The sequence below is a fragment of the Phocoena sinus genome, chromosome 16 (assembly GCF_008692025.1).
Source record: "Phocoena sinus isolate mPhoSin1 chromosome 16, mPhoSin1.pri, whole genome shotgun sequence".
Classification (NCBI taxonomy): domain Eukaryota; kingdom Metazoa; phylum Chordata; class Mammalia; order Artiodactyla; family Phocoenidae; genus Phocoena; species Phocoena sinus.
Genome location: NC_045778.1, coordinates 3,008,137 through 3,027,169, shown reverse-complemented (window position 1 = coordinate 3,027,169; position 19,033 = coordinate 3,008,137). Strand labels below are relative to the sequence as shown.

Sequence of the window (19,033 nt, the reverse complement as noted above, 5' to 3'; positions counted from 1 at the left end):
GAAGATGGACCTCACTAAGCTATGAGCCTACCGTGTAGTGTGTTAAGAGTGGTGGTGGTCACGTGTACAGGATGCCGGAGGGCGGGGTGGAGGGTGGCGGGGTGGGGGGGGGGGGTCCCAGTCCAGCCTTCAGGTGATGCTGTTTGGAAAGATGGAAAGCAGAGAGGTGGGTGAGGCATGGCCGCACCTGTGAGTCAGGCATGGACCCACCTGTGAGCCAGGCATGGCCGCACCTGTGAGTCAGGCATGGTCAGGGAGGTATCACTAATTCATTATGACTGGTGGTTAGTTTATGATTAAGGGGCTGTCAGCAGTCGGGGCTGGAAAGACAGGCAGAGGCTGAAACATAAACAGCTTTTTTTCCCCCAAATATAGCTAACATATCCATGCTCAGGCACTTTTTGTCCTGAAATAAAAGAGAGTCATTCAGAAGCAGAGAAGTGAGCTGAACAGGTTTACACATTTGGGTGGTCACTTTGGCCACAGGTGGCAGAACAGATGAGAGGGCAGCGACTTCCCTTGGAGGCGTGGGACTGGTTAGAAAGTTCTGGAACATTCCGGTGCACTGGTCCCGAGGTCTGGAAAGCTTTGTGGAAGTGAGCTGGAGGGGAAGAGTGGATACTGAGAAGGCAGGGTCGGAACACTGGGGGTGGGTTAGAAGTGAGGGCGAGCGTGAAGCTGCGGGTAGGCGGTCCCATTGCCGAGCAGGCACGTGGTTGCCCCAGTAGGCCAGGAAGCCCCAGGGCAGAACGTAGGTGAACACGCTGGGGAGCTGGGGTGAGTTCCTGAACCTGAGGTTTGACTCGCCTGCGGGGAGTCCAGGGAGCGGTGCCCGGAAGCAGTTGGCTATGTGTGTTGCCGGACACGTGCGTCAGCTGGATGGGTACATCGGCGTGTTGGCTGTACGTGAGGTTCTGGGAGAGTTCTAAAAATGGGGGTGGGGATAGAAACGGGAGGAAAATACTATTTAGAGTGGTAGAGGAGATGAAGACAGCTAGTAAGCTGGACAGCAAGAAGGAGTACTAGCCCCTGGTGCTATCAGGAGCCCCGAGGGGCAGGAGGGAGCATATTGCCGAAAAAGGGAAAAGATCCATAAGGGGAAAGGGGCATACAAGTCTGAGCCCCGTTTAAGTACCTGAGGACTTTTCTTCCTGTTTTGGCATCTCCAGGGCTGAGTTTGGTGCCTTTCCCACCAGAATAAGCCCAGTCGCTGACCACCAGTCTGGCTTAGACAGGTGTTTGTTTCTCCCGTTCTCTGGCTGCAGACAAGCGAATTTCCCAGCTCTCTTATTGCCCTTTTGAATTAACTTTGAAATTAGATATTGTGTGGAACATATTTATTTGTAAAAACATTCTTAATTGTTTTTTCTTACAGGGGTCAGGTGATCAACATGAGATACCTGGAATATTTTGAGAAAATTCTTCATTTTATTAAAGATAGAATCCTAGTTTATCATGGGTAATCTTTCAATTTTCTTTTCATAGTAATGGATACATTTTATGTATTTTACATTAGTTATATTTATGAAACTGGAAAACCAAGCCTATTGACAGACCAAACAAAATACGTCATATTTTTACATACTGTTTGGAACCATAAAACCTTTCATAATCATTTATCAACCTTCTTTTTAAGAGCTCCACAAAATCCATGGACCTTAACCGAGTATTTTTATCTTACACACATTGCTGTGACTTTTCTAGCCTCTTTGAAAGCGTCTAGGCTTTCTTTGAATTCAAAGCAGGATGTTTCCTTGAATTTCTTAATTAGGGATTAAATGAGGGATTTTCGCCTTAATACTCATTCTCCCTCAACTGAGAGGCAGTACCGTATAGACAGGACAGTGGACAGAATGCTGGGGAAAAAGGAATTCTGAATGTTAGTTCACCAAGTAAATATAAAATTGGTATAAGAGCTTAGTAGGGTACTTCCATTTGAGCAACTTTAGGAAGAAAAAACTTTCACTTCTAATTTCATAGTTGGAATAGGAGAATCAAGGTTTTCTGACCAAGCCCAGACCCATGCATGTCCACACAGACATTGGCTGTCCATCCTTTCAGGTTTTCCCCAGTTCACATTCTAGACAGACTGCTGTCTTGTTTCCTTAATTCTCATCTGTAGCCCAATACTCATTAGATTAAACCATCCCATTATTTCAAAACGTTGTTTGTGGTTTAGCCACAAACAAAGCCACTAGTAATTAAGGATGATTTATTTAAATGAAAGGTGAGAGCATAATTATTAATTTCTGTATTAATTTTAGTTGCCATCTCTCTTTCCCTTTTTAAGAGCTAATAATCCTAAAGGATTGTTGGAAGTTAGAGAAGCTCTGGAAAAGGTCCACAAAGTGGAAGACCTCCTTCCAATTATGAAGGTAAATTTATCATCAAAATCGCAGTAGGTGTTTTTAGGGGAAACAGTTAGTACTTTTTAAAAAAAATTTTATTTATTTTATTTTTATATTTATTTTTGGCTGTGTCGGGTCTTCGTTGCTGGGCTTGGGCTCTCTCTAGTTGCAGCAAGCGGGGGCTACTCTTCGTTGCGGTGCACGGGCTTCTCCTTGTGCTGGCTTCTCTTGTTGCAGAGCACGGGCTCTAGTCTCATGGGCTTCAGTAGTTGTGGCACACGGGCTCAATAGTTGTGGCTTGCGGGCTCTAGAGCGCAGCCTCAGTAGTTGTGGCGCACGGGCTCTGTTGCCCCGTGGCATGGGGGTATCTTCCCGGACCAGGACTCGAACTCGTGTTCTGTGCATTGGCAGGCGGATTCTTAACCACTGCGCCACCAGGGAAGCCCAGTACTTTTTACAAAATGAACTCGTAATTATTAAATGCCTGTTTGTTAACAAGTATTTTAAGTTTTATAAAGTGTGCTACTTGAAAACACTGATAAAAACACATTCTGCAGAATAACGAAAATAAAACAAAACAGACCCTAGAAGGTAGGAAAATGGAATAAAGAAAACAAAGTCAGTTCAACTAAAAGCTTACAGAAAGAGAGGGGGGGAAAAGATAAGGAGGAAATGTCTGTAATGGATGCTGGGTCTCAACATGACGTTAATAATCGATCCCTCACTGAAAGAATGAGCATCTCAGATCGGTATTTTAAAGCCCAGCTAGGTTCTGTTCACAGGAAACACCTACAACGAGATGACATTCAAAACGTTGAAGGTGGAAAGGTAGTCAGGCAAATGCTACTGAAGAAAAGCAGGTGTGGCAGTATCAGTATCAGAAACATTGGAATTCAAGATAAAGGGCGTGTCAGGGGACAGCAATTATATTGTTTAAAAGTACAATCCATTAAGAAGTTATAATTTTATGCACCTTTTCTCCACCTAGGAACATAACTACCCATAATGCACCAGCAGCAGGTTTGGTTTTTTTCAGTTAATGGTTTGAACTATAACATAAAACTTGAATCAATGTTCTCCTTATAGCTATAGTAGATGAGATTGATTTACATCAAATAAACATTAAGAAATTTCTGTGACTGACCAAAGCTTATCCATTTCTAAAGAATAACCAGGAAGCATCCCGTCATGGACAAAGCCGTGAGCTGACTCTGTACCCAGGGTCCAGTCTGCTCGCCGGGTTTGACAGGCTCTCCCGGTCTCATCCCAGGCTCTCATGTGTTGGAGAGCCGTGATTCCGGCCGACCTGCTCGTTGTGAGGGTCTCATGAACTGAGGCAGTGGTTCTCAGTCTTCTCAGACCCGTCTTAACTCAGTAAACATGTTCAGATGGCCCCTTTACTGCACTAGAATGAAATTCATAAAGGATGTATCCCACCTACTCAAAAAATTCTTCCAAAAGTCACCACAGTGCCGTAAGGGAGTTCAAAAAGGTAAGTTGTTTATAGTAGAAAACCATGTATTTCAGTGTGTCAGCATTCAGGCATGTCTTCATGAGAAGCCACAAAGAAGTAGCCAGTTGCTTGCACATATGTGTATAATCTTGGTGAACGTGACAGCGACAGATGCAGCCCTGTATCCATGTGTCATTTGGTGACTCAAGTATCACGAGCTACGATGTCGGCGATAACGGTTTTCTGTAATGGTAAACCACACTTAATAAAGTTCCACACAATGTATAGTATCCTCTTTCCTCAATGTATATGCTGTTTGCATTCCTAGGAAAGTCAGTGTGTATTAAAATTGTAACAAATATTTAGCGTGTGAGTGTAAAACGGAGTCTGGTTCCAGGCCTAGATAATCATTACATTATAAACACGTTCTTCATCTACATGGAAGTCCAGTGGGAGTCGCGCCTGTGTGACCGTCCCCAGCACCTCATCCCCACAGCCACCACATTATCCCATAAATTCCCCAAACGCCCCCGAAGGGGCAGAAGGGCCGCACCGAGGGCCGCTGGATGCACCAGACAGAAAGAACACTAGATCCTGACTCAGGTTTTAGTCTTTAGCTGTCCTGTGGGTATTTTAGGCATTTAAATTTACTATATTAGGCAGAATACAAAGTCAGCTTAGGGATATTTTAATATATGTATATCTTGGTCTAAAAAGAAAAGCGCAATGGACAAAAGGCTGCAGTCGCCTGGAGAGCAGCTAAGGGGCCGGGCATCGCCCGCCCAGTGCCTGGCTCCCAGTGCAAAGTCACTGCCTGTCTGGCCACATCTGGGAGTGGCCATCCCACTGTGGTTTTGCTCACCGCACCTCCGGCCAGGCTGTGGGCACACTGGCCTTTCTAAAGGCTCACGTAGAAGTATATAAAGATGCGCCTTTGTGTTTAAAGTGCTCGGTGAATATGATGCCACGACAGCCTCCACTGAGATATAGGTACATTTGCTGAAAAGTATGTGTACTTTTTCAGCACATTCACTTTTGCTTTCTGAAAAGCCAAGTTCAGATGTACCTCAGCTCCCCTCGGGGCAGCTGGTTAGTAAGTTAGGGGACTGGACGTCGAGAGGGCCCGGGTCCCTGCTTCCACTCTGCCACTCCCTCGTGCCAGCTCGGGCCAGACCTCACCTCGCTTCATCTCACCAACTTGGTTTCCTCACCTGTAAGGTGGAGGTCGTGTCCTGTCTTATGGGCACGCTGTGGGCATGAAAGAGCATTGGCACATACTAAGTGTTAGCGCCTTCTGCCTCTACAAGTCTCTGTCCTCCTACGGAACACCTCCTGTCTCGGCCCCTGCCGCCCGCTCTCCTGCTGACGTCCCTTCATCTATGTCCTTCTCTGGACCTTGGTGAGCGCCTGCTGGCTGTCGCTGTTTTCGGGCAAACTTTCCCTCCAGTATCTTATGCGAAGCACGACCTCTTTTAATTTTACCATTGATTGTCTTATTCAGGTCTGTCAATCCTAAAAATATGTTGGCTACACTAAATAACCGAATTGGGGAGGAATTTTCTGGAGTAGTACATTGGCATTTCACTCTGTCAAAAGTGTTTTCAACAGAAAGCCGTGTTCATATTCCTCACCCTTAAGGGCCACTCTGATCTCTGTGTAATTCCTTTAGAATACTTTGCTTTGTCACTCTGTGGTCTGCGGAGCTGGGGTGTGTGCATGCGTGTGTATAAAATTCTCAGGTGACAAAATTCTGAGTATTTGCAGACAGATGAGAGTCTGCTTTGAAGAAGCAGTAGAATAAACACAAGGTGCTCTTTCGAATTATAGGCTGTTGAGTACAACTATGCTGCAGAGTATCCGTGTGGCTGCCGCTTAAGATGAACAAGAGAAAAGACCCCAGGGGAGCTCTTGGCAGGGAGCAGGGCCTTGCCGTTGCAGGGAGGCTGTGCGCCTTTTGCTCTGAGGTTCTCTGCTGCCCTCTGGCAGGGGCCACGGGGAGCGTGACTTGGGCTGGGAGTCTGGGTTGGGGCATGGGGCCAGGACAGAGAATACACGGTGTCTGGCACACCGTGACCCTTCTTAAAAACATGAAAGTCGGAGTCGGCGCTGGCAGTTGGGAATTTACAGTGAATCTCACCAGTAACGTGAATTTTCTTTTTCCCCGAAAGCAGTTTAATACTAAAACGAAGGATGGGTTCACTGTGAACACAAAAGTTCCCAGCCTCAAAGACCAAGGGAAGGAATATGACGGCTTCACGATCACTATTACAGGAGACAAGTACGTGTGCTTCCCACGTGCGGGTGCGCAGACGGGGGCTGGTGTCAGAAGGCATGCGGATGCTTGGCACTGCTGCGGGAGATCGGACCTCCCGGGCTTTGGCTGTCTCCTAAAACGGAGATGACCAAGGTCCAGTGTGTAACGAGAACCAGCTTTTTTTTTTTTTTTTTTAACGTGACGTTTAGATTATTACACCAGCAGATAGATTTTCTGACTGTGCTAAATCTAACAACTTTCTAGATATTAAGTGTAATGTCTGATGTGGTTTGTGGAAAGCATTCTTCCAGGTTCTTGAAGTCTGTCGTGGGTAAGACTTTTACTAATTAAATGGAAAAGAGATGAGAGATTGGCAGGTTGGAGGCTATTATTGGATTTTTAAATATAGGTTTTAAAGTAGTATGAGAGTATAAGTGCAGTCTTATTGAAACTTTAGAATACAGATAAGCAAAGATTAAAAATTTTAAATCATTATTTCCTTTAAAAACTGAGATTATACTGTACATATTGTTTTACAGCCTGTTTGTTTTCTACCCTTACTACGAACGTTTCCCCATATCCTGTTCTTAGAAGCATTTTTAAAAACTGCATGGTATTCCATTTTAGGGATGTTGTAGAGTTGCTCCTACTATTTTTTTGTCATTGATCATTCTGGGTGTTTCCCATTTTCTCACCTATCAGTAGTAGCGCCGCAGTGACCGTTTTTATTAATGATCTTTTTATTTACATCTGAAATCCAAACTTCACCTAGGAGCCTCCATATCCCTTGAGTTCTGGGTGGAATGACCTTGACCCTGTCCATTCACTGCCGTCCCCGAAACACCGCACTCCTCAGTTGCTTCCCTAGGAGGCGCCACCACTTCTGCGTCAGGGACTTCCGGCAGCTCAGCGGTGGGAGCCATGTCCTCTCAGCCCCTGCTGGGCTCTGGTTTCCTTGTCCAAACTTACACAGGCCTTCATGAGGAAACCCCCGTTTAGCAACTTCCAGATTCTATGACTCTGCCACGTCGTTGAGGTCTCCATCTCTAACCCAAGCCACTTATCAAAGTACTTTCCCATTAAGGGTCATCCTCCCCCCAGAAGGAATTCCAGGGTTTTCTGTCGAGGTGAAATTTTTTTCTCCTACCTCTTCACCCAGGCAGAAATGCAACTGCCGGGTAAGAGTCCATAAGTCCTTCCCTGAAACACAGCATCTTTGCTCAGCTGTCTGTCTCACCCCATTTGTTGTCAGTCTCGCTCGGGGCCTCTGACCCCTACTCATGACCCATGCCTCCACGTCCGGTCTCCTGTGGCTGACCCGTGCATCCTCGGGTCCTAAGGCCGGGTCCACGGGGCGCCCCCGTGGCTCCAGAACTCCCTCCCCAGTCCATACCCTGCCGTTGCCCGTTGACACCAAAATCGGCCCCCGTGCCGTACATTCAGGCCTTTCGTAATCATGGCCTCAAACAACGCTTCCTGCCTCCCTGAAGCACTTTCCTGCCAGCGCCTGGCCTGCTAATTCAGCTGGACTGCTTGTTCGCCGAGGTCACCTCCCACCTCCTGGCTCTGCGCCTCTGGCATCGCCGTCCTCCTCTTCAAGACCCAGGCTCAGGCCCCTTCCTCCGCAAGCATTTCCTGTTTTCTTCCATGTCTTCCAGAGTAGATCAACTCTCTCTCCTTGGGACCTCTGATGAACTGTTACGGCTCTACACATGGGCTCATCATAATCTGTGGCCTCGTTTCCCCCTCCGTCCCTCCATCAACGTGGCAGCTCTGCTGTGTTGTCCTTTAGAGGGTGTGAGGAGTATTTTCAGCGTTTGGGTACCGGCGTTATCCAGTAACTACCTGTTGCATAGAATTTATATCCTCCACAGAGCTTCACATGGAGCTCATACTGCAGAAGCTTAATAGAAAAGGAAACAGCGGAGGCCCTGAACTCGCTTTCAGGGCGCAGCCCCGGCCCCTGCTCTTCTATTGTAATAGGGTGGCTGTCTGATAAAATGTTTCCTGGGCATTGAAATACATTCTACTCTGTGTAGTTTCCTCCTCCTGTGTTAGCTGAAGCTCATGTAAGCAGGGCCTACAGTTAGACTGAGCAAAACCGTATTTTGTGGAAAAGCTGCCTGCTGTGAGCCACGCCCCATCTGTCTGCTCAGGGAGGCAGAGACAGTCTTCCTTGCGTCCTGTGCCCCCGTCGCCACGCTGCCCTCCCCACCCTTCTGTGCTTAGCTCTTTGAACCGTATCATACGTGCCTTCGACACACCTTCTTGTATTTTTAGGGTAGGCAATATACTATTTTCCGTGGAAACCCAGACCACAGAAGAAAGGACACAGTTATATCATGCCGAAATAGATGCACTTTATAAAGATCTAACAGCGAAAGGAAAAGTACTGATTCTCTCATCAGAATTTGGGGTAGGTTTTCGTTTATCTTCATTTTATCCATGCTTCTGATTCTTTTGTACACTGCTTAAAGCCTTTACCCTTTCCTTGGGATTACACAGTTTATGCTTGAAATCAGCTTTAATTGAGCGGTAAATATTTCTTTTAATATTCTTGTAGAGACAATTCCCGTATTTAGTAAGTACAGAAACTGGGGAAGGGGAATGATACATGTATGTAGTGACTGTGTCATAGTATCAGAAATTTGGGCTTTGTCAAGATTTAAGAGAACAGGTTGGTCCACGATGGACATGACCTGTGCTGCATTTAGTGACACTCTCCTGGACTGTGACCTCTGCCCTCCGTTGCTTCCCCGACTCAAGGTGGGGCTCCTTGGTAGCAGGAGCTGCAACGTCACCTCCGTCGCTGTAGCTGTCCACTGTGTGGAGAGTGTAGCGGCCACTCCATCCGCATTCTGGAATGGATGCCCGTGGCCCTTGGGAAGTTACTTTGTTTCTCAGGATCTTAATCAGTTTATACCCATAAATTAAGTATACTGATCACCTAAATCTCAGTGGGTGGGGGTAGGGCACTGGACAGAACCCTGGAGTAGAGAGGCCTGTGGTCTGAGAAAGTGTATTCAGTATTAATAAGTGCTTTGTTTTATTTTAATCTCAATGTATATGTCGACATTTCAAGTAACATTATAGACTGAAACAGATGTCTAGGTTTATCAGAAACGGTTGCAGTTTTAAAGGCAGCTGGGGACGTACTGCTCTAAACCGAACTGAATGTATACCCTCTCGTGAGAAAAAACATCATTGGGAAGAGTATAAAATATTCAAGGATGTGTAAAGTAGGTTCTTGTAGAAGAAGAAGGAAATAATCCTCTTCCTAATGTAAATGCTTCTGATGTGTCTTGTCACCTGATAAGAAATGAGTTTATAATCTGTTATTTAAGTTCATAAGCACATTTTTTTTTCCTCTAGGAGACTGATGCTGTTGGCAACTTAATCTTATCTTTAGTTTATTACTTTTATAATTTAATGCCGCTCTCTCGCGGATCCAGGTGAGTGATATCCTCTAATCTGACAGTTTTGGGAGTGAAGAACGCACTCCTTTTGCTTACATCTCCTGTGTGGCCCTGGGTACAGGTACCCCAGCAATGGCGGGAAGACCCCTTGGTTTTTTTCAAAGTCCACCCAAACATGATGTCCTTGATCTACTGCATCACCAAGAGTCTTGGAAGGTAGTTTTAAAAGAAGGTGCTTGGCGTTTATAGGCTGGAGCTCGAAGTCTCACTGTGTGCGCGCCCTGTGCTTTAATTCCTGATATTTGCCCAGACTGTACCCTGCCCTGTTCTCCCCTCGCCCCCAAGTTTTGGCCATTAATTGACCTTTAGCCCTAACGTTGAATACTTTTGGGTCACCAATCATTGCAAAGTATTTTTGTTATTATGAATGAATTCTTGCTACTTACTGAATTCACCAGGCATCTTTCAGGTGTCATTCAAACAAGGATGCATCTGTAGAGCTTTCTTTTTCTTCCCTTTTCTCTGGTACCGTGTACAGTAAATCATGCGAATGGCGTATGCCATCGTTAGCACATGTTTGACTTTAAGATGCTTTGGCTAAAGTGATACACTTAAATGTCTTGATCTTTAAGTACTACTTTAGAAAGTAATACTCTCCAAAATGTGGTAGTAAATGTTGTTATAATATGACAAAAGCGTTGGGGGCGGGTGGGCGACATGGGCGAAGGGGGTCCCCTGTGTGGTGATGGATGGAAACTAGGCTTGTGGTGAGCACTCCGGTGTAGACGGGTGCGTGCCCTTACACGGAACTTACATAACGGTAACGACGGCATTGAAACAAAATGGGAACATAAACCTTGTGCCTTCGGGACAGTCGTCATTAGATGTGCCCGCGATGCCCTCCACGTGCCGCCTTCCGCCCGCCGCCCTCGCAGGCGCTGTGCACGCGCGTGTCCTCACGGCGGCTGTGCTGCCCTGCTCTCTGCCTCCCCACGCCCCCAGCCCGTGCCCACACCTTCCTGTCCCCCCCCCCCCCCGCCCACCGCCGGTCCTATTCCCCCTCCTCTGCCTCGGGGGCCCCGCCCGTGGCCCTCGAAGATGCAGCGCACGTGGCCGCGACCTCAGTGAGGGCTTCCCTGGCAGGCGACCCCGGGGCGGGCTCACTCTCTCTGGTGTCCGCTCGCCGGGGCAAGACGTCTGTCTTAGTTGTCTTCGTCCTGGGCTGCCTGGCACAGGGCACAGAGCTGGTGCCACAAAGACGTCAGGATCCAGAGTGAGTCCGGACATGCCGGGATGTCCCCGTAGCGCAGCCGCCTTCGGGCCAATCTGTTAGTGCGTTCTGCAAACGCGTTCTGCTTGTTTCGTCTTCGGGGCCACAGTGTTTAATGTTTAAACGATAATATTAATATGTTTGCATTTACAAAGTATATCGTATATATTGCGTTTTAAAGCCAAGCCTCATGAAGGCTTGAAAGGCTTAAAAAATATAAGCAGGCACATTTTCTAATTCACTCTTTCACAAGAAGAGAAAAGCCAAGTGAGGAGAAAACTCCTAATTAAAAGATACTTTTTGTTCTCAGAAAAATATTATTCTTACACGTTTACCCTTAAATTAGTAAATCAGTGAATAGTTTTATTAGTAAATTAGTAAATCTTTTTAAGGCAAATGAAAATATTCTTATGTTTAATGTCCAGAGAATTCTTAAGAGAAATAAAATGTCATCTCTTAGGATGGAAAATCCGTGGTAAGCTCTAACGTGGTAACTGTCCGTGGCCTGGGACTGACCGGTAATTGTTCTTTACCTAAACAGTGTGATCGCTTACTCAGTGATTGTGGGAGCCCTGATGGCGAGTGGAAAGGAAGTAGCAGGAAAAATTCCCAAAGGGAAGGTATGTCGGAGCTGGAGCTGGAAGGGAAACGTTTAAATCCCAATCTGTGGAGTTTTGTGTTGAGACACGTGAATGCAACGGATCCCAAAGGGAGCTTCCCCTCCATGTTTGATCACATTGTTAAATTTCTTTCTTTTTCAGTTGGTTGACTTTGAAGCTATGACCGCCCCTGGTTCAGAGGCCTTTAGCAAAATAGCTAAAAGCTGGATGAACTTGAAAAGGTAACTGCTGGATATGGGGTCAAACAAAAGGATGTTACAACTGAAAAGGGAAAGAAGGGGCTCCCCGTTACTTTTCGAGCGTCGTGAAACTGGAATTGTACTCATTTTTATGAGTTATGATTATACAATGAATTGAATCCACTTTTCAAGGTTAAAATGTTTTTGCTGTCGCATAAGACCCTTAACAGGTGAGTATATGGATAAACGTGAACAATGAATAGAGTAAGGAAACCAGTTTGTGAAGAAAGGTTACAAATGTCTTATTTATATAGTCAGATATCCATATCTCTTGCCTAATCCGCCCTTTGTCCCAGACTCTCAGGGTCAGTATGCGGGAGCGACTTTGAACGCTGAGCTGCACCCGATTCAGACTGAGTCTGGGTGGTAGTGCCTGCCTTTCAGCTGCATTTTTCCTGCACTCTAGGTTTTGGGAAGGTGGTACTTTATTGTTATTTAGGTGCGGAATACACGTGAGTCAGGAAATGCTAGCCAGAAATTACCCCTGACGATTACGGTGGGAGAGCCTAGCAGACTCTGATCTTTCCTGGCCCTTGTTTTCCGAAGCACTACGGGGAACGTGTAAATTTGCGATGAAATTAAACTCACAGATGCTTTCGGAGTTAGTTAAGAATAAGCAAATCTCACCGTTCAACCTTATTTATTCCTTTATATCATAACCACTTCCAGTTCTGCCTTTCATTACCTACTGAACACAGCAACCTCTCTAAAAGCGGCTGGATGATTTGTGCTCTGTTTAAAACAGAAATTTGTGTCTGTAGGACACTTTTGTCCGGTTTGCAAGGATTCCATGAGCTCTGTAACGGAAACTCCTAACAGCTACACCTTGTTGCAGTATATTCTTGTTTCACGTTTACTAGTTTACACATGTTTTAGTGACACGACCATAAGGTCAAAGCCCTCGCCTCTGTTTCCTACATCATTTTACAGTGTTGATCTTTCAACAACTCTTTAAGGAAAAGATAGCAACACTACCCTATGTTGTACAGCTGCCGTTTCACAGCGTACCTTGACACCCGTCCCATGCTCCTGCCAGCTCTGGGAGTTAGGAACCCTCTCCCTCTTGCTGCAGATATGGGAAGCGGGGCTGAGAGGAACCCCTAAAGCTGATAAGGGTCAAGGCTGGACCCGAAACCTGTGTCTTCCGGTTCCGTGTCCGGCATGCGCCCCAATGGGACGTGTGTGCGTAACGCTCATTGTGCAAATCAGGGGTTGATTTTTCTTTCTGAAGACTGGCTGAATTTCCCAGCAGCTCATGGTGGGAGCCTGCCCGTAGCCCAGATCATCACTGCAGCAGGGCCTGCTCTGTTCACAGCGCCCCCTGCTTTGTAACATTGTCTGCTGTCGTGCGTAGGGAGTACTGGAAAGTGAATATCGTAATAGGAATTAATAGACCTAAGCTTTGCCTTTTTTGTACAGTTGTGTTGATTTTCACACCCTTGCGTTGTGTTTTTTCTTTTTCAGTATCTCGCCTTCTTATAAGACTCTTCCGTCCGTGTCTGAGACGTTCCCAACGTTAAGATCGATGATCGAGGTGCTCAACACGGACTCCTCCCCACGTTGTCTTAAGAAACTCTAGTTACGCTGTGGTATTTATACAAGTAAAGGGCCGGACCTCTTGCTTCTTAAGTTATTTTTTAAAACATGGAATTATAAAGAAATTAGGTCCTTTATTACTTTTGATACCAATTTTTGATAGGAATTGAATACTTGAAGTCATTTTCCTTACCTTTCCGAACCATAACAAAATTCATGGAAGAGGGTTTTGGGGCGACAGAAGAGCTCTGTGGGAGGGGAGGCATACGTATTAGCCAGCGGCCTCTTGGTTTCCACTTACAAAGTCATACAACCCCTTCCTCCCAGTGAAGAAAGTTTATTCCCAAAACCAAAAATCGACAACAGAACAGGAGTGTTTTCATTCCTTTGAAGATCTGGGTATTCTTCAAAGACCTTCTTTTTAGGCACATTGTGAGAAGGCATCTTGTCTTCAACTCACATAATCCTCATGCGTGGGCTCTCCGTTTCGTTTGAACCACGAGAGGTTCGTGGCCATCAGAGTGTTCCCGGAGCTCGTGGCCGGGAACGTTGAATGAGACAGAGAGCTTTTGCCAGTGATTCAAACACTGAATTGTGGAAACGTGTTTGTTTTTCTCCTCTTTGCTGGAAAAAAATAAATGGGGGTGATTTCTGTAAATCACCAGTTTTTGACACTGGATTATGTACGTTTTCATTGTGTGAACCAGTTTCACTGTCAGGTTATAAGAACAGTCAGGAAATTGCTTTCCTTTTTCAGGCAGGGTAGATGCCAGTAAATGGGTTCAATTAAACTGTTGTCATTTCCAAACCATTTTCATTTTTCTTTGATTTTTGTTAGAGGGTTAAACTAGTCACTGCTTCTTTCTGTTATTTAGTTTTTGTCTCGCAGGCTTGCACGAGAGGGACACGGCAGTGTCTGCAGGCGTCCACGCTCGTCGGCAGGGACTTAACGCTGGGCGCTGGCAGAGCTGTCTGTGGTCTCAGCAGAACGTGGCCATTGGGTCAGATAGGACTTGCCTTTGGACAGATGCTGTTCTGGGTCTTGACGTGTGCTTCAGAGCAGCCACCAAGATCGGCTCATCTTCTCCTCTCGTCTGGATGGTGATAGAAATTGTCATACACACCTCACTTTACAAAGAGATTTCACACCCACAGGCCAGCTTTCCCCTGGCTCTTCATTTTCATATTACAGATGAGGGAGTTGAGGCTCCGGCAGGTTGATGACTCTCCTGGGTCCCCCAGCTATTAAAAGCCAAGGTGCTGGGATCCAACCAGGCCTCTCTGACCCCCCAGGGCCTAGCCTGCCTCACCACGGTCTCGAGGCACCAAGGATTCATTCGCAGGTTCTTCTCAAGATTCAGAGTACTTAACGCTGTTCCGTGCAAAATCTCCATCTATCTGTTACATTTCTCTGGACTCTCAACTTCATGCTGTTTGACCAAACTGGGCTACCTAAAGACTTCTGAAGCCACAGAGGAGCTGCATCCACATATAGCCTACAGCATTGCAAAGTGAGATAGGGATTGCAGAGGTTAAACAAAGGAGAAATGAATACGTTTTTAAACTTTTCCCTCTTTTTTGCTTATTATCTCAAAAGCAAAATCTTTCAACTTTATCAAGGACTTTACTTTATCACCAACTCTTCAAGATTTTTAACTGTGAGACACCCATCTTTCAGTTGGGGAAATGGTCCAAATAAATTAGCCGGCTTTTCTAAAATATACGACAGTGTGTCGAAACCCCAGAATTAGTATGTAATTTTTCCTTGAAACTTAGTTTACCAACTCCAAGTGACTACGTTTCAGCTTTCATTTAAATAGCCCAGTTTCTCCTCATGCGAGTATTATAACTATCATGTCATTAGACATACTGAAATTTCAAATTCTGTGATCCCAAGATGTTCTGGGAAAACCTTTCATCTTCTGCTCCAGGTCCCAGAATACCTGAGCCAACCTGACTGCGGTCTGAACAGAGCAGGTCTGTTTGGTGGCCGAGAGGGTACTGGGCTCCCGTTCCCATCTTTGACGGTTCTTGTCTCGAGAAGGTCATGAAGATTTGGAATGCATTTTTATATCATAATGTTTAAAGTCCTGTCATCACATCTTCTGTTACATTGAACAATTTCCCCTAAAAATCAGAGTTGCATCGTACAAGCTGTCCTCTGTTTAAAGCTTTTTAAAAACATTTAAGTCTTTAAAATCAGAATCAGGTTCACCTTTATCCTTAAAATTTCATATAGAAAACTTTTGATCATTCTGAAGAAACAAGGCTGCTCCGTGTCTTCTGTCTGTGTTTGGTTTTTAGCTCATCAGATGCCCTGATCCTTTCGATTTCGTGGCACAGAAATCAGGGCCCTCCTGCTCGGCCTGAGCCTACCCCCAGTTGGTCTAATTGTGTACCTGCATTTTCGTTCTCTTATGCTACAGCTATTACCATTAGATATTCTTTGAGTAACTCATTTGCCTACTGGTTGTCTGTCTTAGGACCCGTTTAGCCCCTAGATGGTTTGAAGTGTGTGTTAGAGGGGGCTGTGCCTGGTTCGGTATGGCAGCCGCCAGCCACATGTGACTGCTGAGCGCTTGAAGTGGGGTGAGTGTGGCCGAGGAACTACTGAACGTTTACTTTATTTTAAAGAGTTTAAATTCATATAGCCACATGGAGCTAGTGGCTAATATACGGGATAGCACAGCCTAGAGAGTTCTGAATTAGACTAGAAGAAGCTTTGTCATGGGAATAATCCCAAATGGTGTCCTCCGGTGGTAATCAACTATATTATGAACACGTTGTTACAGACTTTTCCAAGTATCTCAGCTCTATTTGTAAAAAGGCTCCTATGAACAACACGTTCAAACTTTCAAAAGACCAGAAGATCCTATAGGTAAGACGTTAGCAAACTAGGAATTTTGCATGGAACATTATTTCTGATGAGGAAAGTGTGAGGGACAGGAAACTAAGCTCCAGCTCTCCAACGCTTGCCTTTCAGGCAAGATTTATACGAATCAGAGCAGAGATCAGCAAAGTCACCTGGAGAAACCTGTGTGTCCCAGACCAGCAGGAGTTGGCTGTATGTTCACGAACATTCTCAAGATGTCTGTCTCGGAGCCGGTGACTCCTCACCCCAACGTCACTTCCTTCCCCCACCCTTCCCTATTCCCTAAGTGACCCCCTCCCACCCAGCAGTTCCGGCCAGAGCCCCAGGGGCCTCCCCAAGCCTGCCCTGGCCCGTCCAGTCGACTCCAGAGTGTCCCAGATACGCTCTTGTCCAGCCATCCTCACTGTCACGCCCAAGCTATTCAAATTTAAAGCAATTAAATAAGATGAAAGTACACACTTGTTCCTCAGTCACACTTGCCCCATTCCGAGTGCCCAGGAGCCGCCGGTGACTGGTGGCTGCCCTATTGGACAGGACAGAGACGGGAACATTTCCATCATCACAGAAAGTTGTGCTGGACGGTGCTGCTACCCTGAAAACAGACCGCCCCTCCACTGATGCTTGTACGTCAGACGATAATTAGGTGGGAGTCCCTGTGGTTTTAAGCAAGAGTACAGGTTTTGAGGGGTTTGGGGCAAAAATCACAGAGCTTAGTTGCAGCGTAGGGAGATGAATGGGAGAGGGGAGAGAGAAAGGAGCTCACCACCACCAGCTTGAAAAATCTCCACTGATTACTGACTCGGGGATCTGCGGATAGGCCTGGGGACTGCGTCCTCCCCGAGGAGATTCACACACAGGTGGTCCAGGAACCATACGTGAGAAGGCTCAAGCTAGGATATGAAAACCTGCCTCGCTGCTTTGGGAGGGTTTTTTTCCCTCCCCTTTATGAAACCCCATAGAACCAAGTATCTTCTTGAATAAGAGCTGCGATTAGAATTATGGTGGCCCTTCTGTTCTTCAAGCTACGTTCCCACAAATATAAAATCACTTTAGTTCTACAGTTTGCAAGCCTCAACTTTACCAGTATCGTAACTGGTAGTCCACAAAAGTTGGGTATGCAGACGTATATGAAACTGGTATTTCTCTATAATTGAATACAACTAAGTTCACAAGCTCCAGTTTCTACCAGTACTGGAAAATGTAACCCAATCACCGAATCACGGTGATTTGGACATTTCCAGTTTCAAGCTGCCTTATTGGGGGGCTTTCCTGGTGGTCCAGTGGGTAAGACTCTGAGCTCCCAATGCAGGGGGCCCGGGTTCGATCCCTGGTCGGGGAACTGGATCCGGCACGCATGCTGCAACTAAGAAGTCCGCATACTGCAACCAAAGATCCCACATGCCGCAACTAAAGATCCCATATGCTACAACTAAGACCCAGCACGGCAAATAAATAACTATTTGAAAAAAAAAAAAAGAGCTGCCTTTTTGAAGCTCCCCGTCAAACAGGACAGGATGGTCTGACCCGGAGCGGGGCAGCTCAGCTGTCCAATGGGCCCCACTGGGTACAGCGTGTGCGCCCTGCTCACTGGCAGCGGCTGCGTCTGTGCGGCCACTGTGCCCGGCCATCGCTGGCCCACCGGTGCATGCGTGGCCTCTTCACCTCCCCTTCCCCTCGGCGGCCACTGGACACCGTGCTGCGTGAGCAGGACGGGGCTGAACCGTCCACCCACGCTGGAGGCTCCCCCATCGGCTGTCGCTCCTCTGCCATCTTCCCCGGGGGAGGGCCCTCTGGAGCTAACACAGCTTGAGCACTTACTATGGCTGGCATGTTTCTAAGTAAGCACCAGTTTATCTCTACTTCGATGGCTCAGATGGGGGAGTGACTTGCCCGTCACAGCTCTTGAATTTTGCCCGAGTGCTTGCCACTGAGTAAACAAGCATTTACTTGCGGGGGGGGGCGGGCTCTGGTACCCTTGGCCTTAACCCCTGAATATATGTCCGCTTACTAAGTCAATCAGGTAAAGAAAAATAGAGTTACAATATGATACATCAATCCCATCACGGGCGTATATCTGGAAAAGACAGAAACTCTAATTCAAAAAGATACATGCACCCCAGTGTTCATAGAAGCACTAGTTACAATAGCCAAGACATGGAGGCAACCTAAGCGTCTCTCAACAGAGGAATGGATAAAGAAGATGTGGCACATATATGCAATGGAATATTACTCAGCCATAAAAAAGGATGAAATAATGCCGTTTGCAGCAACATGGATGGACCTAGAGATGATCATACTAAGTAAAATACTTAGACAGAGAAAGACAAATAGCATAGGATCACATATATGGAATCCAAAATATGACACAAATGAAGTTATTTGCAAAACAAAGAGAGAATCACAGACATAGAAAACAAATTTATGGTTACCACAGGGGAAAGTGGAGGGAGGGACAAATTAGGAATTTGGGATTAACAGATACACACTACTATATATAAAAGAGATAAACAACAAGGACCTACTGTATAGCACAGGGAACTATATTCAATACCTTGTAATAACCTATAATCTAAAAGAATCTGAAAAAGGATGTGTGTGTGTGTGTAGCTGAATCACTTTGCTGAAGCATTGTAAATCAACTCTACTTCAATTTAAAAAAAGTATTAAAAGGCAATAAAATGTGAAAATTACCATGTTTCATTGAAAAATAAAATTGTCTTGAGCACAGCAGGCCCAGGGATGAATGCCCCCTGGGATTTGACCTGGGCGGACAAAGGAAGGAATGAAGGAAGGGACGGAGGGAGGGAGGGAGGAAGGGAAAAAGCTGTAAAGTGCACTGACTGCTTCCCGCCATATACCAGGTAGAAATGCCACCAGGTTTTTAGAGGGTCTCCCAGCGGTCATCCATTGGGGGACCATATAGATTGGCTTGTAATTTAATGCAACTCTAGAGATTGCCTAAGAATGGACAAATTTGTTAAGGCTTATAATCTCAACTAAGACTAACAATTGTCACTTGCTAGGA

The 19,033-nt window shown here is 46.0% G+C and overlaps 1 protein-coding gene across 5 annotated transcripts in view; it reads left to right on the top strand.

Moving 5' to 3' along the window:
• Positions 1–13,947, top strand: part of TTC13 (tetratricopeptide repeat domain 13) — a 93,373-nt gene extending 79,426 nt beyond the window's left edge. For 2 of the 5 annotated variants that reach the window (XM_032607416.1, XM_032607418.1), the window contains 8 exons: positions 1,376–1,459; positions 2,291–2,375; positions 5,973–6,079; positions 8,336–8,471; positions 9,428–9,507; positions 11,283–11,361; positions 11,503–11,582; positions 13,065–13,947. In XM_032607416.1, the coding sequence (XP_032463307.1) occupies positions 1,376–1,459; positions 2,291–2,375; positions 5,973–6,079; positions 8,336–8,471; positions 9,428–9,507; positions 11,283–11,361; positions 11,503–11,582; positions 13,065–13,179 (766 nt within the window). In that variant the 3' untranslated portion in view covers positions 13,180–13,947. Of the gene's footprint in view, positions 1–1,375; positions 1,460–2,290; positions 2,376–5,969; positions 6,080–8,335; positions 8,472–9,427; positions 9,508–11,282; positions 11,362–11,502; positions 11,583–13,064 lie in introns of all 5 variants that reach the window. The other 3 variants (XM_032607419.1, XM_032607417.1, XM_032607415.1) reach the window with 2 other exon arrangements.
• The last annotated feature ends 5,086 nt before the right edge of the window (positions 13,948–19,033 follow it).